Source organism: Ornithorhynchus anatinus, chromosome 5 (assembly GCF_004115215.2).
Source record: "Ornithorhynchus anatinus isolate Pmale09 chromosome 5, mOrnAna1.pri.v4, whole genome shotgun sequence".
Taxonomy (NCBI): domain Eukaryota; kingdom Metazoa; phylum Chordata; class Mammalia; order Monotremata; family Ornithorhynchidae; genus Ornithorhynchus; species Ornithorhynchus anatinus.
This window is the reverse complement of record NC_041732.1, coordinates 3,547,635-3,571,679: the sequence shown is the minus strand read 5'-3', so window position 1 is coordinate 3,571,679 and position 24,045 is coordinate 3,547,635. Positions and strand designations below refer to the sequence as shown.

At 57.3% G+C, this 24,045-nt stretch overlaps 3 protein-coding genes across 4 annotated transcripts; 1 reads left to right on the top strand and 2 right to left on the bottom strand.

Annotated features, from left to right (window-relative positions):
* Nucleotides 1-652: 652 nt before the first annotated feature.
* LOC100088407 (sphingolipid delta(4)-desaturase/C4-monooxygenase DES2-like) lies at nt 653-6,065 on the bottom strand. Its single transcript, XM_029064580.1, has 3 exons — nt 5,964-6,065; nt 2,769-3,520; nt 653-2,043 (listed from the first exon to the last, which is right to left on the bottom strand). Exons 1-3 carry the CDS (start codon nt 6,043-6,045, stop codon nt 1,849-1,851), a joined length of 1,029 nt encoding a protein of 342 aa, XP_028920413.1. The 5' UTR covers nt 6,046-6,065; the 3' UTR covers nt 653-1,848.
* An 8,813-nt stretch (nt 6,066-14,878) lies between these two features.
* Nucleotides 14,879-20,779, top strand: POLR2I (RNA polymerase II subunit I). Of its 2 annotated transcripts, none has more exons than XM_029065887.2 (6): nt 14,879-14,991; nt 15,081-15,135; nt 18,024-18,097; nt 18,209-18,283; nt 19,341-19,392; nt 20,625-20,779. In XM_029065887.2, exons 1-6 carry the CDS (start codon nt 14,933-14,935, stop codon nt 20,685-20,687), a joined length of 378 nt encoding a protein of 125 aa, XP_028921720.1. In that variant the 5' UTR covers nt 14,879-14,932; the 3' UTR covers nt 20,688-20,779. The 2 variants fall into 2 exon arrangements, with proteins under 2 accessions (XP_028921720.1, XP_039768132.1); XM_039912198.1 differs by having other exon boundaries at nt 14,892-14,991; nt 18,024-18,092.
* A 607-nt stretch (nt 20,780-21,386) lies between these two features.
* Nucleotides 21,387-23,028, bottom strand: OVOL3 (ovo like zinc finger 3). The gene is made up of 5 exons (XM_039912177.1): nt 22,718-23,028; nt 22,509-22,588; nt 22,214-22,394; nt 21,854-22,053; nt 21,387-21,548 (listed from the first exon to the last, which is right to left on the bottom strand). Exons 1-5 carry the CDS (start codon nt 22,950-22,952, stop codon nt 21,387-21,389), a joined length of 858 nt encoding a protein of 285 aa, XP_039768111.1. The 5' UTR covers nt 22,953-23,028.
* Nucleotides 23,029-24,045: the final 1,017 nt, after the last annotated feature.

Sequence of the window (24,045 nt, the reverse complement as noted above, 5' to 3'; positions counted from 1 at the left end):
CAAGGTCATCAGATTGTCCCACGCGGGGCTCACAGTCTTCATCCCCATTTGACAGATGAGGGAACTGAGGCACAGAGAAGTTAAGTGACTTGCCCACAGTCACACAGCTAAGTGGTGAAGCCAGGATTAGAACCCACGACCTCTGACTCCCAAGCCCCTGCTCTTTCGACTAAGCCACGCTGCTTCTCTTTAGGGTGGCACCGCTGTGGGCAGGGTGCACGCCGAAGACCGTACCCTCCGGCTGCTGCTTGAACATGATTCAATCGCATTTATTAAGCGCTTACTGTGCGCAGAGTACCGTCCTGGGAAGCAGCGTGGCTCAGTGGAAAGAGCCCGGGCTTGGGAGTCAGAGGTCATGGGTTCAAATCCCGGCTCTGCCACTTGTCAGCTGGGTGACTGTGGGCAAGTCACTTCTCTAGGTCTCAGTGACCTCATCTGTAAAATGGGGATGAAGACTGTGAGTCTCACGTGGGACGATCTGATGACCCTGGATCTACCCCAGCGCTTAGAACAGTGCTCTGCACATAGTGCTTAACAAATAGCGACATTATTATTATTATTCTTTTTAATAAGCACTTGGGAGAGTACAACGATAAACTGACACATTCCCTGCCCACAACGAGCTTACCATCTAGAAGGGGGAAGACAGACATTAGTAATTTCGCTTTTATTAATTACAATATGTAACTTCATCTGCCGCCATCTGCCCGCCTGTCTCACACAACTGTGTGCGCCCCCACCTCCTCCCCGCTCTAGCGGAGGAGGGAGCGGACCCCTTCGTGCAAAGACGCAATCAGATACAACCCCATGCATTCGTGGCCCCATCGGGAGAGTTGGAGAACCAGGGCCCGTGGGGACGGTGACCGGGGATCAAATCCAGCTGGGATCCAGCTCCCAGTGCCTCCAGAATGACCACGGAACGGGAGGAAAATCCAGGCTGGGGTCGGCCTTATTTGGGATGAAACCGCAGTGGGAGGGATAGAGGTGGGAGAGGTGGGGTGAGAGGCTGAGAGTCTCTTCCGTCCTCTCCATCTAACGTAAACGCCCAGGTCTGTATGGGATGGGGTTGGGAAAGCAGGGAGAAATAGTATGATAGGGTATGGCTAAAGCCGCCCAGTAGTGGGGACCTGGAAATTCCCTCCCATCTTCCTTAGGCTCTTCCTCCCCCGCTCCCTTCAAATTCCGTTGTGGAACCTTCCTCCAGGAAGCCCTTCTAGACTTCCCTACCTATTCCAGTCACTTTTCCTCCATCAGAAACTTCTAGGGCCCCCGTCGGAAGACCGCGTGGGCCTTCACATCTCCCATGGCTCCTTTCTGGGGAGTCTCAGGGGCCTGGATCCTTAACCGTGTCCCCGGGAGCCGAGTGACTCTGGTTATCAAGGAGCAGTGGGAGATCGCTAACCCGCATTCACCAGAGGGAGTGGGGGGGAATTTGGGCAGCTCAGAGGAGGGTGTGATGGCAGGGATTACCCCAGAATAAATAAGGGGGAGGAGGAAATCCTACCCCAAACTCAGAGCCCCACTGGCCTCTCTTCTCCCACCTTCGCAGCCCTACAGACACCATCCCACCTCTGTGGTTCAATATTAGAGAGACCATTCCCTTCCAGGTTGCCCACGCATATCCACGCACACATATACACACGCACGACCGCCCTTGAGGGCGCAATAAATAGTCATGGAAGATGCTCAAACTCATTCCCAGTCCTTCATCCTCCAATTCCAGTCGGGCAGCCTCCCGGGACTCCCTTCTTCCCCTCCCTCAAAGTCAAGCGAGGGAACCCAGGTCCCCCGCTTCCCAAGTCCTTCGCTGGGGGAGAGGGAACCGGGCGAGTCGTGCCCGGTCTCCGCTCAGCTGTCCGTCCCCTCGGCCGGGGCGAAGGACGGGGAATCCCGGGACTCCAGGGAAGGCCGGGACAGAGGGTATTCGCGGACCAACCGGGAGTAAAGCCCCAGGGACGAGCAGAATACAAAGTCCCAGAGCACCCGGCACCAGGACGTGTGGTGCGGGAGCGGGTCGTAGTACTCCGCCGCGATCTTCCTCACCTGCGGGGAAGGCGGTAGGGTCAGGACCCAGGCGGTCCAGCTCCCCTCCCGTGGCCCTCCCTCGCCCTGAGGGACCAGAGATAATAGTCGAAGGCAGAGACAGGCAGAGAGATGGAAAGAGAGATAGAGAGCGCCAGGGAGAGAAGGAGCCAGGCAGACGGATATCTGTGGAGGCCCGTCCGCGGGAGGCAGGGTGCGATGCTGAGATAGGGGCAGAAGGAGAGCTGGGGAGGCGGAGGGGCAGAGGAATCCGGTCCCCAAAGCGGTGACAGATGCGGAGATAGAGGCGGAAAGGGGTGCAGCCAGACCTGCGGAGGCGGAGCCCCCGGGGACCCGTGGGAGCGGGCCCGGGGCCGAGGCCAGGCGGGAGCGGGGTCGGGATGGTTGGGGGTTAGGCCTGGGTTGGTCAAGGGCAGGGCCTGGACGGTCGAGGGTGAGGCTTGGGTCATTCGGGGGCAGGATCTGTTGGGGCTGGGGTTGGGTCCACCCTGCCTGGGGCGGGGTCTCTGGGAGGGTGGGGGCCCGGGCCTATCGGGGATGGAGCCGGTCCTGTCGGGGATGAGGTCCATCCTGTCGAGGGCTGGGCCTGGGCCAGTCGAGGGCGTGACCGGGTGAATCGGGGTAGAGCCGGGCCTGTCGGGGTGGGCAATGGGGGGGAGGCCTGGCCCTCTGGGGTGGGGGCCCTGCGCCGGACAGGGAGGGTGGGGACGGGGTCCCTCGCTCACCAGGGGCAGGCGGCTCCCGGGCACGCTGGGGAAGTCGTGGTGCTCCACGTGGTAGCCCACGTTGAAGGTGAACCAGTTGAGGACGCCGTAGTAGGAGAAGGTCTCGCCGGCTCCCGCGCCCCGGACGAAGGCGTAGTGCTCCGCCAGGAAGTGCCCGGAGAAGGGGTGCAGCCCCATGGCCAGCAGCGACCCCCCGACCAGGTAGACCAGCGGCTTGGGACCCCAGGCGGCCCAGAGGGCGGCGTCGCAGCCCAGCTGGACGGCCCCGTTGAGGGCCTCCAGGCGACTGAGCGGCAGGGGCCGCACGCAGAGGGGTCGCAGCGCGTAGAAGAGGGGCTGCAGCACCAGCCAGGCCAGCTTGCCGGCCGGCCGGCAGAACAGGCGGGCCTCGAGCGCCGTGGGCACGTCCACGTCCAGCCCCCGCCCGCCCAGGTAGCGGTGGTGGTCCACGTGGTACTTCTTGAAGGACGAGGCGTAGGGCACGCCCACGGGCAGGTTGGCGAAGAGGGCGAACAGGCGGTTCCGGCCCGGGGCGCGGTTGCCGAAGGCCGCGTTGTGGGAGATGTCGTGGATGGCCAGGGTCAGCGCGTGGTTCACGGGACCCCCGACGGCGTAGGCCCAGAAGAAGACCCACTTCCAGGCGGCCGCCCGGACCAGGTAGCAGGCCAGGAGCTGAGCCAGGACCAAAGCGGTCACCACCCACTTCAGATGCGGGTCCGGGCCCATCAGCCGCTTGATCTCCGGGTACTTGGCTGAGGGAGACGGAGGGGTCAGGCCGGCCGCTCTTCTGCCTCCCGGCTCTTCCCGTATCCCATCCTCGCCCTTCCCACTCGCCCCCAACTGAGTGTCAGTCACACACACCTTCCCTCCTCCCTTGGCTAAATTCTCCCTGCCCCGAACTCTATGGAAAGAGCCCGGGTTTAGGAGTCAGGGGCCATGGGTTCTAATCCCGGCTCCGCCACCTGTCAGCTGTGTGACTGCGGGCAAGTCACTTCACTTCTCTGAGCCTCATTGACCTCATCTGTAAAATGGGGATTAAGACTGGGAGCCTCAGTGGGACAACCTGATCACCCCGTATCTACCCCAGCACTTAGAACACTGCTCAGCACATAGTAAGCACTTAAATACCAACATTATTATTATTATCCTACATCCGTCCCACTGCAGGGCCCGCTCTGGCCCTCTCGTGTACCCCAGAGAATCCTCCCCGGGACGGACATCCACCCCGCTAATCTGCTCTCTCTTCCAGTGGGGAGTGGGGGGCCTCCACCTTTCCTATTATATGGTCCTATTATTTCCTATTATATTATATTAGGAGAATAGGATTATATGGTCCTATTATTTCCTATTATATTATATTAGGAGAAGCAGCGTGGCTCAGTGGAAAGAGCACGGGCTTTGGAGTCAGGGCTCATGAGTTCGAATCCCAGCTCTGCCACTTGTCGGCTGTGTGACTGTGGGCAAGTCACTTAACTTCTCTGGGCCTCAGTTCCCTCATCTGTAAAATGGGGATTAAGACTGTGAGCCCCACGTGGGACAACCTGATTCCCCTATGTCTACCCCAGCGCTTAGAACAGTGCTCGGCACATAGTAAGCGCTTAACAAATACCAACATTATTATTATTATTATGGTCCTCCAAGCACCTCCACCTTTCTCTCCTTGGAAAAACCCACTCCAGCTCAGCTCCCCTGCCAGCCCCCTCCACCCGGAGCCCCTTCCTCTCCACCTCCGCCAATCGCCCTCGGCAGGGGAAGGAACAGATCGTCCATCTTCCCCACTTATTGGTCCGAGATCCCCCTGGGACCCTCCTCCCGTCCCAGAGATCCCACTTCTTCACCCGGACCTGAAGGGAGAGGGAGAGTGGGGAGGCGATCCCGAAGGAGAGGGACCCAGGTGTCCGGCCTCCCTACCTGCCCCCTTAGAGTGGGGTGAGGGCACGCCTGTGGAGACCGGCACCCAGCAGCCCAGTTCCCCCAGCCCTGAAGGACCAGGACCATCCCCTTCCTCGGATGTCATGGGTTCAAATGCCGGCTCCGCCGCTTGTCAGCTGTGTGACTTTGGGCAACTCACTTAACTTCTCTGTGCCTCAGTGACCTCATCTGGAAAATGGGGGTGAAGACTGTGAGCCCCACGTGGGCCAACCTGACCCCCTCGCGTCCCCTCCAGCGCTTAGAACAGTGCTCTGCACGTAGTAAGCGCTTAACATATGTCACTATTATTATCACGTCCTTCCTTAAAAAACCGGTCCCGATTTTCCCGTGCCTGATTCTCCCTTTCTTCTCTCCCTTCCCGGAGGCCGTCAGGGGCAGGAAGGGAGCGCCGATGGGAAGGGTCGGGGCAGGATGAGGCGTAGCCATCCCTGGAGGGCTCGCCGCCCAGAGAGCGGAGGCAGGGGGATGGACGGGAGGAGCTCAGCGCTCAGAACAGTGCTTCGCACCTAATAAGCGCTTAACGAATGCCATCATTATTATTATTATCCCGCAGGCCTCCCCCTGCGAGGCCCGTCGGACATCCGAGGGGCGGCCCCCGGGGAATGAGAGTGTCCGGGACGAGGCCGGGGAGCCCCGGACGGGCTCTGGGTGCGAGATCGGGGCGGGTTGCCGCAATGGAAACGGCTGGCCTCATCCTGGAAGCCCGGCAGCCGCTCCCTCCGCCACGCCCGACGACGGGGCCGGTCCTGGGGCCAAGGGGCCGGACGCCCTTCGAAGCGCTTTGAGATCAACACATAGTAAGCGCTTAACAAATACCAACCTTATGATTATGAATACCCTGCATCCGTCCCACTGCAATACCTGGCCTGACCCTGTCGTGTCCCCTAGAGAATCCTCCCCGGGACGGACGCCCCAGCTCGGCCACTTGGCAGCTGTGTGACTGTGGGCAAGTCACTTCTCTGGGCCTCAGTGACCTCATCTGTAAAATGGGGATGAAGACCGGGAGCCTCACGTGGGACCACCTGATTCCCCTGTATCTCCCCCAGCGCTTAGAACAGTGCTCTGCGCTTAACAAATACCAACATTGTTATTATTATCCACCCCGCGAATCTGCTTTCTCCTCCAATGAGGGGTGGGGGGTCCCCTCCTTTCCTATTACACGGGGATGGGAGGGAAGCGGTGACCCGAGGCGAGGCCCATCCCATCCCCGGCCCCCTCTCCGGACCTCAAATCCCCTCTCCCCGGGAAGACCCCCTTCCTCACCGAGGATCTCCCGGCGCCGGGCGGTGTGTGGCTGGTCGGTGTAGACCCAGTCGAAGTCCTCCCGGGTGACCCGGTTCCCCATGGCGGGTCCCAGGGGTCCGAGGCGACTTCTGCTCGGGGACCCGCTGCTCCCCCTCCTTCTTATAGCTGCGGCCGCCCCGCCTCCTTCGGCCCGGACACCTGGGTCCCTGAAGGGGTGGGGAGGGGGCGGAGTTCGGATTGGCTCAGTGGAAAGAGCTGGGGAGTCCGAGGTCACGGGTTCGAATCCCGGCTCTGCCCCCTTGTCAGCTGGGTGACGGTGGGGAAGTCACTTCACCGGGTCTCAGTTCCCTCCTCTGTCAAATGGGGATGAAGACTGGGAGCCTCACGTGGGACCACCCGATGAGCCTGGATCTCCCCCTGCGTTTAGAACAGTGCTCTGCACATAGTCAGCGCTTAACAAATACCAACATTATGATTATTATTATCCCCGAGTTCCAAGCCTGCTGTCGGGGGAACCCTCCAGCCTCCCCATCCCCCAGAAATGCCCCCCCTCCACCCACCAGCAGGGAAGGGGTTAACTCCGGCCCCCTCCCCCGCCTCCTCTCCCGGTCCGGTTTCTCATCCCAGCTCGGCCACTTTGTCTGCTGGGTGACCTTGCTCAAGTCACTTCACTTCTCCGGGCCTCCCCTGAAAAAGGGGGATGGAGACCGTGAGCCCCTCGTGGAGGAGGGACTGCGTCCAACCTCATTTCATTCATTCAATAGTATTTATTGAGCGCTTACTATGTGCAGAGCACTGTACTAAGCGCTTGGGATGAACAAGTTGGCAACAGATTTTGCCTGTGTCCACCCCAGCGTCCAGTAATAATAATAATGGTGGTATTTGTTAAGCGCTGATTATGTGCAGAACACTGTTCTAAGCGCTGGGGGAGATACAGGGTCATCGGGTTGTCCCACATGAGGCCCCCAGTCTTCATCCCCATTTTCCAGATGAGGTCACTGAGGCACGGAGAAGCGAAGTGACTTGCCCACAGTCACCCAGCTGACAAGTGGCAGAGCCGGGATTCGAACCCATGACCTCAGTACAGTGCCTCCTACCCGCGTGGCCGGAGGAGGGGGAAGAGGGACCGAGGTCCCGGCGGCAGAACCGGATTCAGGACTCACCCGGCTCCGATAACGCCAAGGACCCAGACGGGGTGTTCCCTGCCATCCAGCCTCGCCTCCTCTTCCCGTCAGAGTGGAAAGCAGCTTGGCTTCGTGGAAAGAGCCCTGGCTCGGGAGTCAGAGGACGTGGGTTCGAATCCCGGCCCCGCCACTTGTCTGCTGTGTGACCCTGGGCGAGCCACTTCATTTCTCTGGACCTCAGTGACCTCGTCTGGAAAAGGGAGATTAAGACCATGAGCCTCTCGTGGAGCAACCTGATGACCCTGTATCTACCCCCAGTGCTTGAAACAGTGCTTGGCACATAGGAAGCGCTGAACAGATACCAACATTATTATTATTACTAATGGGATGGGTGTCGGGAGATACCTCCTCCCCTGCCAGCTCAGCCAACCCACTGCACCGGTTCTGTGGACGCTTGTGTAAGCGGGAGGGGCCTCGCCGGGGAGACGAGGCCACGTTATGTTGCCTGGGGAGGGGGTCAGGGATGGGGCAGCCAGGAAATGGGGGTCGCGGGGGGGAGATGGGATGCACCTCTCAGTCTCAGGCCTGGCTCCCAACCCCTACTTCCCACTGGGCTGTGGACAGAAGCAAGTGGAAGCTCAAATTGGGAGTTGGAGTTGCTGGGGTTGGATAAGAAAGCCCCATTCTTCAGCCCCCCCCCCCCCATCAACTGTTATGACACAGGGAAAATGAGGCAATGAGTAAGTAGCAGGAAGAGGTGGACGTTAGAATTGGGAGTCAGGAGACTTGCGGGGGAGAAGGGGGATGGGGGAGGAGACGGGGCCGGGGCGGGGGGAATGACAAGTTCCCCTCTTTTCCCTTAACGACCACCCATCCTCGAGACTATAAACTCACTGGGGCCAGGGAGTGTGTCTACCAGCTCTGTCATATCGAACTCATTCATTCATTCAACAGTATTTATTGAGCGCTTACTATGTGCAGAGCACTGTACTAAGCACTTGGAATGGACAAATCGGCAACAGATAGAGACAGTCCCTGCCCTTTGACGGGCTTACAGTCTAATCGAGGGAGACGGGCAGACAAGAACAATGACAATAAATAGAGTCAAGGGGAAGAACATCTCATAAAAACATTGGCAAATAAATAGAATCAGGGTGATGTACATCTCATTAAACAAAATAAACAAAATAAATAGGGTGATGAAGATATATACAGTTGAGCGGATGAGTACAGTGCTGAGGGGGTGGGACAGGAGAGGGGGAGGAGCAGAGGGAAAAGGGGGAGAAGAGGGTTTAGCTGCGGAGAGGTGAAGGGGGGGTAGAGGGAGCAGAGGGAAAAAGGAGCTGGAACTCCTTCAAGCTCTTAGTATAGTGCTCTGCACAAAGTAAGCACTCAATAAATACCATGACTTGATTGATCGGATGTGATTTATATGCCCAGGGAGGGACCAGATTGGCCCTTTACCAATTCGGGGTCTTCAGGTGCCACTCCAAATTGTCCATTTCAAGCGCTTAGTACAGTGCTCTGCACATAGTAAGAGCTCAATCAATACTATTGAATGAACTTCTGATTGGATTCCTCCGGTCCCACTTTCCGCCTTCCCTAGGACCCCCCTCCCCTCTAGAGCTATGAGGCAATCGAGGAGGGGATTTGGGGAAAGCTGGGTGACCTGACCCCTTGGGTTCCGTGCCCCACTCTCCCTCTGAATGGTGATGGTAGTTGTCCATATTTATTTTTACTTCTCAGATGAATCTGGCCTTGGCCTATTCCAACAGCTTGGGGAAGAGCCAAATTAATGCTATTATAATCACCTATTGTTGGGCTGACACCAGGAAAGTTTTATTAGGATAATTACATTTATTAACTAGGGCTTAATGAGGAGAGCAGTTAGTTAGATGCCCGCTCCTCTCAGAGGCCGAACGGAATGGGGTGGCACCTCTGTAAAATGGGGATGAAGACTGTGAGCCTCAGGTGGGACAACCTGATTACCCTGGATCTACCCCAGAGCTTAGAACAGTGCTCTGCACTTAGTAAGCGCTTAACAAATACCAACATTATTATTATTATTATTATTACCTCCTCAAAAAGGATGTGGGGATGAAGCAGACTCTGGAGATGGCAGGATCAGTGTCTCCGACACTGAGTGAGCCGCTGGGTCCAGGGAAGCAGCGTGGCCTAGTGGATAGCGCCCAGGTCTGGGAGTCAGAAGGTCATGGGTCCTCATCCCAGCTCTGCCACCTGTCCGACCTTGGGCAAGTCACTTCACTTCTCGGGGCCTCAGTTATCTCATCTGCAAAATGGGGATTAAGAATGGGAGCCCCATGTGAAGACATGGACTATGTCCAATCAGATTAACTTGTATCTTCCTCAGTGCTTAATACAGTGCTTGGCACTTAGTAAGCATTGAACAAATACCACTAAAAAGGAGAGAGAGAGAAGAGAAGGGCTCCTGTAGGTGTGATTTCAGAAGGGTATCGATGGGACGCGAAGATGCTGAGCTAGTTTATTAAAGTGGCGTGACCGGAAAGTTGGGTTAATCAGGGAAGGAGATGACTTTTTATGAGGCTGCGATGAGGAGAAGGCTGTGGCCTAATGAACCTGAAGGATGAGACTGCAGGTCTCATCAAGAATAATGGGCCAGAGGCAGGAGAAGCAGAAATAAAAAGCAGATTGGTTAAGAGAAAGAGCACAGACTAGGGTCAACAATAATAATAATAATAATAATAATGTTGGTATTTGCTAAGTGCTTACTATGTGCAGAGCAGTGTTCCAAGCGCTGGGGAAGATACAGGGTAATCAGGTTGTCCCACATGAGGCTCACAGTCTTAATCCCCCTTTTTACAGATGAGGTCACTGAGGCCCAGAGAAGTGGAGTGACTTGCCCACGGTCACACAGCTGACAAGTGGCAGAGCCGGGATTCAAACCCATGGCCTCTGACTCCCAAGCCCGGGCTCTTTCCTCTGAGCCACGCTGCTTCTCTGTCAAATGGGTCAAATGCGGGTGACTAAGCAGAGCTGCTAGCGGAAGACTTGAAGCCCACAGAAATCGCCTGAGAAGAATGGCCCGCCCTCCGCTCCGCCAGGAGGTGGTTCCCAGTTTCTCAGTGGTCCCTTCTCTGGGCACCCAAATTCCACTCTTTGGATCGGCCCCCCTCCAGCCCGATCCACTCTTTTGTAGAGGAACAGGAGAAGATTCCAGAGTTGGGAGGTTGGGAGGCTAGAACGCTTGAGCCCTTCGTGCCTGGAGAAGAGAGGAGGGGAGGGAAGGGCAGAGTAGATCGGGCATAGACATACGGGCGCTCCTCCTAGTCAAAGACTACTGACACGTACTGATATACTCCAACACCAAATCCTGTCAGCCCCACCTTCACGACATCAAAATCCCGCCCATTCCTCTCCCTCCAAATTGCTATCACGTAATACCATCCCATCCTATCCCGCCTAGATTATTGCATCAGCCTCATTCATTCATTCATTCAATAGTATTTATTGAGCGCTTACTATGTGCATTCATTCATTCATTCAATCGTATTTATTGAGCGCTTACTATGTGCAGAGCACTGTACTAAGCGCTTGGAATGTACAAATCGGCAACAGAGACAGTCCCCGCCCATTGACGGGCTTACAGTCTAAACAGGGGAGACAGACAAAAGCAACAGCAATAAATAGAATCAAGGGGATGTACATCTCATTAAAACAATAGCTATAAATAGAATCAAGGTGATGTACATTTCATTAACAAAATAAATACCTAGTGGACCTCCCAATCTCTCCCCACTCCAATCCATAGAATAAAGTTGTTATCTGCTAAGCGCTAACTAGGTGCAGAGCACTATTCTAAGTGCCGGGTTAGATACAGGGTAATCGGGTTGTCCCACGTGAGGCTCACAGTCTTTATCCTCATTTTGCAGATGAGGTAACTGAGGCACGAAGAAGTGACTTGCCCACAGTCACCCAGCTGACAAGTGGCAGAGTCTGGATTCGAACCCAAGACTCCCGACTCCCAAGCCCGGGCTCTTTCCACTGAGCCACGCTTCTTCTCTAATCCATACTTCACTCTGCTGCCCAGATCAGCTTTCTACAGAAACGTTCAAGACACGTCCCCCTCCACCTTCAAAAATCTCCATGGTTGCCTACCCACCTCCGTATCGATCAAAAACTCCTCACCCTTGGCTTTAAAGCACTCCGTCACCTGGCCCCCTCCTACCTCACTTCTCTCCTTCTTATCCCAGCACTTATAGCAGTGTCTAGCACAAAGCCCTTAACAAATACCATTAAAAAAATGAGCCGTTCCCCTGGATTAGTAGGGTTGATGCTCACCTTTGCCTCCATGTGGGACATGGACTGAGTCCAACAAATACCATCATCATCATCCAACCTAATTAGCTTGTATCTACCAGAGCGCTTAGTAATCAACCAACCAATCAATGATATTTATTGAGAGCTTACTATGTGCAGAGCACTGTACTAAACACTATGGAGAGTGCAATACAACAGAACAAGCAGACCCTTTTCTTGCCCATAATGAGCTTAACTTCTCTGAGCTTCAGTTTCCTCATCTGCGAAATGGGATTTTCAATACCAGTTCTCCTTCCTACTTAGACTGTGAACCCCACGTGGGATGTAATTTTCTTGTATCTTCCCCAGCACTTAGTACAGTGCTTGGCCTATAGTAAGCATTTAACAAATGCCCCAATCATTATTATTATTATCCTCTAGACTGTGAGCTCATTATGGGCAAGGAATGTGTCTTTTTATTGTTGCTCTACACACACTAAACGCCCAATAAGTGCGATTGAATCATATTTACTGAGCGCTTACTGTGTGCAGAGCACTGTACTAAGCGCTTGGAAAGTGCAATCTGGCAACAAATAGAGACAATCCCTCCCCATCTGAATCTCAAGACTAAACTCTAATGGGCAGGGAACGTGTCTGCTAATTCCATTGTAGTATACTCTCCCAAGCGCTCACTACAGTGCTCTGCACATAGTAAAAGCTCCATGAAAGATAATGATAATAATAATGCCTTCACACCAAACAAAAACTCCTCACTCTTGGCTTCAAAGCTCTCCATCACCTTGCTCCCACCTACCTCACCTCCCTTCTTTCTACTGCCCACCCCGCACGCTTCGCTCCTCTGCCCCCGCTCACCTCACCGACCCCCGTTCACACCTAACCCACCGTCGACCCCCGGCTCTCGTCCTCCCGCTGTCCTGGAATGCCCTCCCTCCTCATGTCTGCCAAACTAACTCTCTTCCCCTCTTCCAAGCCCTCCTGAGAGCTCACCTCCTCCAGGAGGCCTTCCCACACTGAGCCCCCCTTTCCCTCTGCTCCTCCTCCTCCCTCTGCTCTTCCCCCTTCCCCTCCCCTCAGCACTGTGCTCCTTTGTATATTATCATTTATTACCCTATTTATTTTGTTAATGAGGTGTGCATCCCCTTGATTCTATTTATCTTGATGATGTTGTCTTGTTTTTGTTTTGTTCTGTTTTGCTCTGCTGTCTCCCCCATTTAGACTGTCAGCCTGTCGTTGGGCAGGGACGGTCTCTATCTGTTGCAGAATTGTACATTCCAAGCAAGCCCTTAATAACTACTATTGAATGAATGATGATTTTTTTAAGCGCTTACTATGTGCCGGGCACTGAACTAAGCACTGGGGTGGATACAAGCAAATTGGATTGGACACTGTCCCTGTGATGGGGCTCACAGGCTCAATCCCCATCTCACAGAATAGGTAACTTGAGGCACCGAGAAGTGAAGTGACTTTAATAATGGCATTTGTTAAGCTCTATGTGCAAAGCACTGTTCTAAGCGCTGGGGGAGGGTATACAAAGTGATCAGGTTGTTCCACGTTGGGCTCCCAGTCTTCATCCCCATTTTCCAGATGAGGGAACTGAGGCCCAGAGAAGTGAAGTGACTTGCCCAAAGTCACACAGGTGACCAGCGGCGGAGCCGGGATTAGAACCCACGACCTCTGACTCCCAAACCCAGGCTCCTTCCCCTGAGCCAGGCTGCTTCTTGTGACTTGCCCAGGGTCACACAGCAGACAAGTCTCTTGCTCAATAAAGGAGCTAAAAAATTCGATTGCCTGTTGTTCCTCCGGGCGGAAACGAGAAGGGACATCTGGGAGGGGGAGCCATTCATTCCATCCTATTTACTGAGCGCTTACTACGTGCAGAGAGAAGCAGCGTGGCTCAGTGGAAAGAGCCCGGGCTTGGGAGTCATTCATTCATTCATTCAATAGTAATTATTGAGCGCTTACTTTGTGCAGAGCACTGTACTAACCGCTTGGAATGTACAAATCGGTAACAGATAGAGACCATCCCTGCCCTTTGACGGGCTTACAGTCTAATCGGGGGAGTCAGAGGTCTGGGTTCGAATCCCCACTCTTCCACCTGTCAGCTGGGAGAATTTGGGCAAGTCACTTCTCTGAGCCTCAGTGACCTCATCTGGAAAATGGGGATGAAGGCTGTGAGCCTCATGTGGGACCACCTGATGACCCTGTATCTCCCCCAGAGCTTAGAACAGTGCTCCGCACATAGTAAGCGCTTAACAAATACCAACATTAGTATTATTATAATTAAAATGGGGATGAGGCCTGTGAGCCTCACGTGGACCACCTGATGACCATGTATGTCCCCCAGCACTTAGAACAGTGCTCTGCACATAGTAAGCGCTTAACAAATGCCAACATTAGTAGTAATATAATTAAAATGGGGATGAGGCCTGTGAGCCTCAAGTGGGACCACCTGATGACCCTGTATGTCCCCCAGCACTTAGAACAGTGCTCTGCACATAGTAAGCGCTTAACAAATACCAACATTATTATTATAATTAAAATGGGGATGAGGACTGGGAACCCCACGTGGGACCGCCTGATGATCCTGTATCTCCCCCAGCGCTTAGAAGCAGCGTGGCTCAGTCAGCTGGGTGACTTTGGGCAAGTCACTTCTCTGGGCCTCAGTGACCTCCTCTGGAAAATGGGGATGAAGACTGGGAGCCTCACGTGAGACCACCTGATGACCCTGTATCTCTCCCAGCGCTTAGTACAGTGCTCTGCACATAGTAAGCGCTTAACAAATACCAATATTATTAGCAAGCGCTCAGCAAATACCAACATACTATAATTAAAATGGAGATAAGAACTGGGAACCCCACGTGGGACAACCTGATGAGCCTGTATCTCCCCCAGCGCTTAGAACAGTGCTCTGCACATAGTAAGCGCTTAACAAATACCAACATTAGTATTATTATAATTAAAAAAGGGATGAGGACTGTGAGCCCCACGTGGGACAACCCGAAGACCCTGCATCTCCCCCAACGCATAGAACAATGCTCTACACCTATTAAGCGCTTACCAAATATTTGTTTATTTATTATTACTAAGCGCCCAAAGAAGCTACCGGCCCGCGCCCTGTCCGAGCCGGCGCATGCGCAGAAGCGGGCTGGGGGGGGGGGGTGTGCCGGGTCGCGCGCCGTCGCACGCGCAGGGGGAGGGGGCGGCCGGCGCATGCGCAGAAGGGGAGTTGCCGTCGCCCGCGCAAGGGACGGGAGGGGGCCGGCACCGCGCCGGCGCATGCGCAGAAGGGGGGCTGCCGTCGCCCGCGCAAGAGGGGTGGGCGGCATCGTATCGGCGCATGCGCAGAAGGGGGGAGGGTTCGTCGCTGAGCGCCGGCGCGTGCGCAAAAGTGGGTGGGGGCGGGGCCGCTGAACGCCAGCGCGTGCGCAGAAGGGGGGGGTCGTCGCTGCGCGGCCAGCGCATGCGCATAAGGGGGGGTCGTCGCTGAGCGCCGGGGCGTGCGCAGAAGGGGGGAGTCGTGGCCGCGCCCCGGCGCATGCGCAGAGAGGCCCGGGCAGCAGGCCCATGGAGCCCGACGGGACGTACGAGCCGGGCTTCGTGGGCATCCGCTTCTGCCAGGAATGGTGGGCGAGGGGCCGGGCACCGGCGGGAGGCAGGGTGGGCGTCCGCCACCGACACCCCCTCACCTCTCACCCTTCACCCTTCCCGGCAGCAACAACATGCTGTACCCGAAGGAGGACAAGGAGAACCGCATCCTGCTGTACGCGGTGAGACGCCAACCCCCCGTCCAACCATTCGTTACTGAGCGCTCACTCTGCGCGAAGCGCTGGCACGGGACAGTGCAGCAGCTAAGCGCTTACTCTGTGCAGACCACTGTTCTAAGCGCTGGGGGAGATCCAGGGTCATCAGGTGGTCCCACGTGAGGCTCACAGGCTTCATCCCCATTTTCCAGAGGAGGTCACTGAGGCCCAGAGAAGAATAGTGTTGGTATTTGTTAAGCGCTTCCTAGGTGCAGAGCACTGTTCTAAGCGCTGGGGGAGATCCAGGGTCATCAGGTGGTCCCACGTGAGGCTCACAGCGTGGCTCACTGGAAAGAGCACGGGCTTTGGAGTCAGAGGTCATGGGTTCGAACCCCGGCTCTACCACTTGTCAGCTGTGTGACTTTGGGCAAGTCACTTAACTTCTCGGTGCCTCAGTTACCTCATCTGTAAAATGGGGATTAAGACTGTGAGCCCCACGTGGGACAACCTGATTCCCCTGTGTCTACCCCAGCGCTTAGAATGGTGCTCGGCACATAGTAAGCGCTTAACAAATACCAACATTATTATTATTATTATTCATCCCCATTTTCCAGAGGAGGTCACTGAGGCCCAGAGAAGAATAGTGTTGGTATTTGTTAAGCGCTTCCTAGGTGCAGAGCACTGTTCTAAGCGCTGGGGGAGATCCAGGGTCATCAGCTGGTCCCACGTGAGGCTCCCAGTCTTTATCCCCATTTGACAGATGAGGTCACTGAGGCCCAGAGAAGAATAATGTTGGTATTTGTTAAGCGCTTACTCTGTGCAGACCACTGTTCTAAGCGCTGGGGGAGATCCAGAGTCATCAGGTGGTCCCACGTGAGGCTCACAGGCTTCATCCCCATTTGACAGATGAGGTCACTGAGGCCCAGAGAAGAATAATGTTGGTATTTGTTAAGCGCTTCCTAGGTGCAGAGCACTGTTCTAAGCGCTGGGGGAGATCCAGGGTCATCAGCTGGTCCCACGTGAGGCTCACAGGCTTCATCCCCATTTGACAGATGAGGTCACTGAGGCCCAGAGAAGAATAATGTAGGTATTTGTTAAGCGCTTACTCTGTGCAGAGCACTGTTCTAAGCGCTGGGGGAGATCCAGGGTCATCAGGTGGTCCCACGTGAGGCTCACAGTCTTTATCCCCATTTGACAGATGAGGTCACTGAGGCCCAGAGAAGTGACTTGCCCATAGTCACACAGCTGACAGGTGGCGGAGCCGGGAATCGAACTAGAAAGGGGGGAAACAGACATCAAAACAGGTCTGCAGGCATCAGTGTAATTAAAGAGGAGTGGAGATAGCAAAACAAGGCAAAAAGCATCAAGATAAATAGAAGTGCAGATATAATAATAATGCAGGTATTTGTTAAGCGCTTACTAGGTGCCAAGCGCTAAGCGCTGGGGGAGATAGAGAAGCAGCATGGCTCGGTGGAAAGAGCCCGGGCTTGGGAGTCAGAGGTCATGGGTTCTAATCCCAGTTCTGCCATTTGTCAGCTGGGTGACTGTGGGCAAGTCACTTCACTTCTCTGGGCCTCAGTGACCTCATCTGGAAAATGGGGATTAAAACTGTGAGCCCCACGTGGGACAATCTGATCACCCTGTATCTACCCCAGCGCTTAGAACAGTGCTCTGCACATAGTAAGCGCTTAACAAATACCAACATTATTATCATTATTATTACAAGGTAAATAAGTTGTCCACATGGGGCTCACTGTCTTCATCCCCATTTGACAGATGAGGTAACTGAGACACAGAGAAGTTAAGCGACTTGCCCAAAGTCACACAGCTGACAAACAGCGGAGGTGGGATTAGAACCCATGACCTCTGACTCCCCAGCCCGGGCTCTTTCCACTGAGCCACGCTCTTCTCTAGATATACAATAATAATGTTGGTATTTGTTGAGCGCTTACTATGTGCAGAGCACTGTTCTAAGCGCTGGGGTAGACACAGGGGAATCAGGTTGTCCCACGTGGGGCTCACAGCCTTCATCCCCATTTTACAGACGAGGTCACTGAGGCACAGAGAAGTTAAGTGACTTGCCCACAGTCACACAGCTGACAAGTGGCAGAGCGGGGATTCGAACCCATGACCTCTGACTCCAAAGCCCGGGCTCTTTCCACTGAGCCACGGATATATACGCATACAGTGCTCTGCACATAGTAAGCGTTCAGTGAATACAATTGAATGAAGACATAAGAGCTATGGCAGAGAAGCAGCGTGGCTTAGTGGAAAAGATTCCAGTCCTGGGAGTCAGAGGTCTTGAGTTCTGATCCCGGCTCTGCCACGTAGCTGCATGACTTCGGGCAAGTCGCCGAACTCCGTGCCTCAGTTACCTCCTCTGTAAAATGGGGATGAAGATGGTGAGCCCCATGTGGGACAACCTGATTACCTTGTATCTAGGCCAGAGGTTAGAACGGTACTTGGCACATAGTAAACGTTTAATAAATACCACCATTATTATTATTATGGGGCACGGAGTGGAGGCGGAGCCGCGGAAAAGGGAGGGTTTAGTCTGGGAAGGCCTCTTGGAGGAGGGGAGCCTTCAGCAGGGCTTTGAAGGGGGGACGTGTGATTGTTTGGTGGATTGGAGGAGGGCGGACGTGGGCCGGGGGTCGACGAGATGAAGGCCCAGAGGAGCAGAGTGTGCGGGCTGGGAAGGAGAAGGAGAGAAGGGAGGTGAGGTAAGAAGGGGCAAGGTGATGGAGGGCTTTGAAGCCAATAATGAGTTTTCGTTCGATACGGAGGCCGATAGGCAACCACTGGAGGTTTTGGAGGCGGGGTGGGGGGGTTGCATGACCACAACGTTTGGCCCCCCCCACCCTCCATCCCGCGATTCCTCTCACCGCCCGCCCCCCCCCCGTCGCCGTCCCCAGTGCCGGAACTGTGACTACCAGCAAGAGGCCGACAACAGCTGCATCTACGTCAACAAGATCACCCATGAGGTGGAGTGAGTCCGGGGTCGGCGGGAGGCTCGGGCGGCCTGGGTCCCCCCGTCCCGTGTCGCGGGGGGGACTGGGGCCCAGGATGGTTATTTACCTGCCGCTCTCCCGCCCCGCAGTGAGCTGACCCAGATCATCGCGGATGTCTCCCAGGATCCCACGCTGCCCCGGACCGAGGACCATCCTTGCCAAAAGTCAGTACTGGCGGCCGCGAAAGTCCTCCGCTTTTCATTCGTTCAGCCGTATTTATTGAGCGCTTACTGGGTGCAGAGCATTGTACTGAGCGCTTGGGGAAGTACAGTGCAGCAATAAAGGGTGACAGTGACTCCCCTCCTTGAGCTCAGTCGCGGGTGAGGGGGAGCGGAGACAGACATCGATAGAAATAGACGTCAATATAAATAAACAGCGTGGCTCAGTGGAAAGAGCCTGGGCTTCGGAGTCAGAGGTCATGGGTTCGATTGCCGGCTCTGCCACTTGTCAGCCGTGTGACCGTGGGCGAGTCACTTCACTTCTCTGTGCCTCAGTTACCTCATCTGTAAAAATGGGGATTAACTGTGAGCCTCATGCGGGACAATCTGATCACCCTGTATCTCCCCCAGCGCTTAGAACAGTGCTCTGCACATAATGAGCGCTTAACAAATACCAACATTATTATTATTATTATTATTGTTAAAGATCTCCCACACCCTTTGCGTCGCCCTGACTTGTTCCCCCTTTTCCAGCCCCAGGGCACTTACGTACAGATCTTTCACTTATAATAATGATGGCATTTAAGCGCTTACAATGCGCAAAGCACTGTTCTAAGCGCTGGAGAGGATACAAGACGATGAGCTTGTCCCACGTGGGGCTCCCAGTCTTCCTCCTCATTTTCCAGATGAGGTCACTGAGGCAAAGAGAAGTGAAGTGACTTGCCCAGAGTCACACAGCTGACCCGCGGCGGAGTGGGGATTTGCACCCATGACCTCTGACTCCCCAGCCCGGGCTCTTTGCACCCAGCCATGCTGCTGAATGTCGGTCTGCCCCGCCGCTAGACTGTGGCAGGCAATGTGTTTATGGTTGTCGGCCTCTCCCAAGTGCCCAGTGCAGTGCGCACGGTAAGCGCTCAATAAATAGGATTGAATGAATTAATAAATGAGGGGAGGGGAGGGACCCGCGGGCCAATCTCGGTGACCCTCCCTCCCTCCCGCCCACCCCCCCCCCCCCACGCATGCGCTCACCTCGGTCGTCAGCGCCCCTGCCCGTCCGTTCCAGGTGCGGCCACAAGGAGGCGGTCTTCTTCCAGTCCCACAGCGCCCGGGCCGAGGTGAGCCGCCTACCTCCTCCGCCCTCCTCCCCCTTCCTCCCTTCTCCTCCTCCTTCTCTTCCTCCCTCCTCCTCCCTTCTCCTCCTCCTCCTCCCTCTCTTCCTCCCTCTTCCTCCTCCCTCTCTTCCTCCCTCTTCCTCCTCCCTCTTCCTCCTCCTCTCCCCTCTTCCTCCCTTCTCCTTCTCCCTCTTCCCTCCTTCTTCCCTCCTCCCTCCTCCTTCTTCCCTCCTCCTCTCTCTTCCCCTCCTCCTCTCTCCTCCTCCTCCTCCCTCTATTCCTCCCTCTCTTCCTCCCTCCTCCTTCTCCTCCTTCCCCTCCCTCCTCCTCCCTTCTCCTTTTCCTCCCTCCTCCTCCCTCCTCCTTCCCCTCCTCTTCCCTCTCCTCTTCTTCTTCCTCCTCCTCTTTCTGGAGATACTGTAGAGGACCCCCCACCCCCAGACTGGCCTAAACTGGCTCCGTGGAAAGAACCCGGCCTTGGGAGTTGGGGGTCGTGGGTTCTAATCCCACCTTCGCCACTTGTCAGCTGGGTGACTTTGGGCAAGTCAGTTCACTTGTCTGGGCCTCAGTTCCCTCATCTGGAAAATGGGGATGAAGACTGGGAGCCCCACATGGGACAACCTCATTACCTTGTATCTACCCAGCGTTTAGAACGGTGCTTGGCACATAGTGAGCGCTTAACAATTACCAAAATTATTTATTATTGTTATAAACTTAGAGCGTAAACCCACCTCCCTCCCCCAAGGCAGGTAGCAGCAAGTTTGTCCTGTAGCAGCTGCTCCAGCTCCAAGCGCTTAAGTACAGTGCTTTGCATGCAATAAGCGTGCAGTAAATACAGTTCGAATGAATGGAAGTGATAAGCTGAGGGTTATGAAAGCAATTTCTTTTTTATAATGCCATTTAAGTGCTTACTATGTGCCAGGCGTCGTTCTAAACGCTGGGATACGTACATACGTACAAGATAATTGGGTTGGACACAGTCCCTGCCCCACATGGGGCTGACGGTCTTGATCCCTATTTTACAGATGAGGTAACTGAGGCACAGAAAAGTGACTTGCCCAAGGTCACGCAGCCAAGTGGCGGAGCTGGGATTAGAAATGAGGTCCCCCGACTCCCAGGCCTTCCACTGGGCCACACTGCTTCTCACTCCTCCTCTCTCGGTGGGTTTGGGGTCAAGGAGGGGTGGGGGAGAAGAAGTTGGGACCCAATTCTGCTCACCCTCTCCCCTTTCTCAGGATGCCATGCGGCTCTACTACGTCTGCACTGCTCCCCACTGCGGCCACCGCTGGACCGAGTGACCCGGGACCTTCCCCTTCGCAGTCGTCTCCCCTTCCCCGTCTGTGTCGTTAGGATTGCTAATAAATGGGGTTTTTTTTTTAAAAAAAAAAAATTTGAATTGGCCTCTCTCCCTTTCTGTCATCCTGGGTACCCAGGTGTCCGCCCGGCCCCCTCATGATAATAATTATTATGGTATTTAAGTGCTTTCTAAGGGCTGGGATAGGTACAGGATAACCGGGTGGGGCACGGTCCCCGTCCCACGTGGGGCTCGCAGTCTTAATCTCCATTTTACAGATGAGGGACCTGAGGCCCAGAGAAGCCAAGTGACTCACCCAAGGTCACGCAGCAGGCGAGGGGCAGAGCTGGGATTAGAACCTATGACCTTCTGACTCCCAGGCCCGTGGCACGAGGCCATGCTGCTTTTCTCTCCCTCTCCTCTCCATTCTCCAGGCCGCCCCTGGGGGAGCGAGGTGGGGGGCGATGAAGCAGGAGGGACCCGGCCGGACCGGAGCCGTCCTCCCGCCCCAAGGCTGGGGGCTGCACCCTGACGTGTGGGTACCTGTGGAGGGCCAAGCCCTCCAAAAATAAGGCCCAAAGGCAGGCAGCTCTGATTCGGTCGTATTTATTGAGCGCTCACTATGTGCAGAGCACTGTACCAAGCGCTCGGGAGAGGACAATGGAACCCTGACCGCATTCCCGGCCCACAGTGAGTCTACGGTCTAGAGACTAATGAGTCTAATGGCCTCGGACGAGTGTGGCGGGCGGTCCTCGGTCGTGCAGGCGTCGGAAGAGGCACGTTTTCCGGTGGGCGGCGAGCGGAACCGAGACATAGAGTCCAGGTGGTTCGAAACGCCCTCGCCGTCCCCTGTGGTGGCCGCCGCCTTTGAGACCGGGATGGAGGCCCCCGCCCGGCAGAAGAGGTCAGCAGACCCGCCGTTACCGTCCGGGGACCGCGGCTCGGCTAGAGGCGGGCACGCGGGAGTGGGGACCACCCCCGGGCCCCGTGGGTTGGGGGGGGAGGGGAGGGCAGGGCCCAGAGCGGAGAAGGGAGGAAGGTTGCGGGGGTGACGTGCGGTGCCCCCCGCGCGGAGGGGGCGGGACCCGGGGCCGGGACTCAGGAGCAGGGGCCCGGCGGGTAGAGCAGGAGGTGGAGGGCGGGGGCGCCCGGCTGGTGGGGGGCGGGGGCGTGGCGCAGGGCGCGGTGGCGGGCGTAGTCGTCGGGCCGCCCGCTGGTGAAGCCGCAGTCCTCGCACACGTGCAGCTTCTCGCGCCGCTCGCGGTAGCCGTAGCGGGGCGGCTGCCCGTGCACCTTGCCCAGGTGGGACTCGAGCGAGCAGCGCTGAGTGAAGGCCTTGGTGCAGGCGGCGCAGCGGTAGGGCCGGATCCCTGGCGGGGCGGGGCGGGGCGGGGCGGGGCCGGGCCGTGAGGACGCCGGGACTCCCCACCTCCCCACCCTGCCGGGGAGAACCGACCGACGGGGAGGTGGGCGCGGGCCCCCTCCCCGGCGGGCCGGCCCCCCCCCCCCCCCCCCCCGGCCCCCGCTCACCCGTGTGCGTCCGCATGTGGCGCTTCAGGTCGAAGGCGTCGTGGAAGCCCTTGGCGCAGCAGCGGCACACGTGGCGCCGGGCGGGGCCGTGGCACTTGAGGTGGCGGGTCAGCATGCGCTGCAGCGGGAAGGCTTTGGGGCAGAGCGGGCAGCCCAGCCCCCCCGCGGCCCCCCGCCCCGCCTGCGGGCACCGGGGACGCTCAGCCCCGTCGTCCGGCCGGCCGGCCCCCGCCCCGACCGGGGTCCCCCCCCGCCTGCCCCCGGGGCCCGGGTGCCCCGGGGACACGGCACTTACCGGGAGCGGGTGAGGCGGCCGGTCCCCGCCGGGCTCCCTGCCCGGGGGCCCCTCCTCCGGCCCTCGCCCGAAGCTGCAATCTGGGGGCACGGATCCCGGGCGGTGTCACCGCCCCGATCGTGCCCCCTTCCTCGTCCCCAGGCAGCGTTGGAGGCCCCGAGGGATGGGGTGGGGGGGGGCATAAAACCATCTAGGGGCAGGTGGGGGGCGGGGGGGCGTCGAGGATTTGGGCACAGGGCTAGAGGCTTCTTTGCAGCTGGGGTGGGTGGGGGAGAGCGAGGGAGGCTGCGGCATCTCTGTCCGCGGAGATCTCTCTCCCCACCCCGGCGGAGGGCAGCGGGCAGGGGTACCTGGCACGTAGGCGTCTCCACGGTGCTGGTCGGCCAGGTGAGCCCAGTCTCGGGGCCGCGGCCGGCGACTCCTCACCAGGAACGACCTGGGCATGGCGGGGGGCCGGGCGTGAAGGTCACGGGCCGGGCTCGGGAGGAGGGTCCGACCCGCCGACGCGTGGGACCGTGTGGCGGCCGCTTCTGCCCCTCTGCGGGGCCCGGTCTTCCCCGGCCTCCCTATGCAAATCCCCTGCCCGCCGCACCCCCGCTCCCCCCGGGCTCCGCCTACCCCTTCCCCCCCATCCACGGCCGGATGGGAGCCAGAGCCACCGGGAGCGGGGTCAGAGTGGGAAGGACTCCCACTGGTGGGGGGCCACCGTGGGCGTCTCACCTCCGGCCAGACGAGCGGGGACGGGGGACGAGACCTCGGGGGATGTCCACGGCGGGGCCGGAGGGCGCGGTGGCCCCTGGAGGTCTCCCCACACGGGGGGTTGGTGCGGACTGGGGGCCCCGAGTTCGAGGGCGGAGAGGGAGGCCCGGACGGCAGCCGGGGGAGCGCCGTCCCCCTTCCCCGTTTGCCAGTCAAATCGGCGCCCACACGCCAGCCAACGGCCCGGGGAAGCTGGCCCTGCCACAGCTTATTCAAATCACGGCGGCCGCCTGGAAGCGAGGCCGAGCTGGATTTTGATTTTCCACAGAGATTTGGCCCGGCCGGGGGGCGGGGCGGGAGAGGGCAGTTGGGGCCATAGAGGTGTGGGAATGGTGACCGCTGCTGGGGCTGGAGGCGTCTGGTCCTGCCACGCTGGGTCCCCTAGAGCTGCCCCTTCCCGAGCGGGGAGACTGAGGCACCGCGCCCCCCGACTCCTTTCCCGAGAGGCCCCGGCCCTCGGTTCCCCTTCTCCTGACTCCTCCCTCAGTTCCTAGGAAGGGGGCACCCCCTCGTTCAGGGGTCTGGGTGCCGGGGGGGGGGGGGGGGGGGCCCGGCCACGCTCACCCTCCCTCCCGACCCCTCTCGCCCCCGCTGGCTTCCGCCTTCCTGCCGTCTGGCTCTCGTGATCCTCGTCCACGGTACCTACGGATCGTCTGTGTGCTGAGCGCTGTGCTAGGCGGTTGGGAGAGTACAGCAGAGGCAGAAGACCAGGTGCCTGCCTGTCTGCCCTTGACTCCTCCACCCACTCCAACCCCTGGCTGGCTTGGGCAGACCCTCC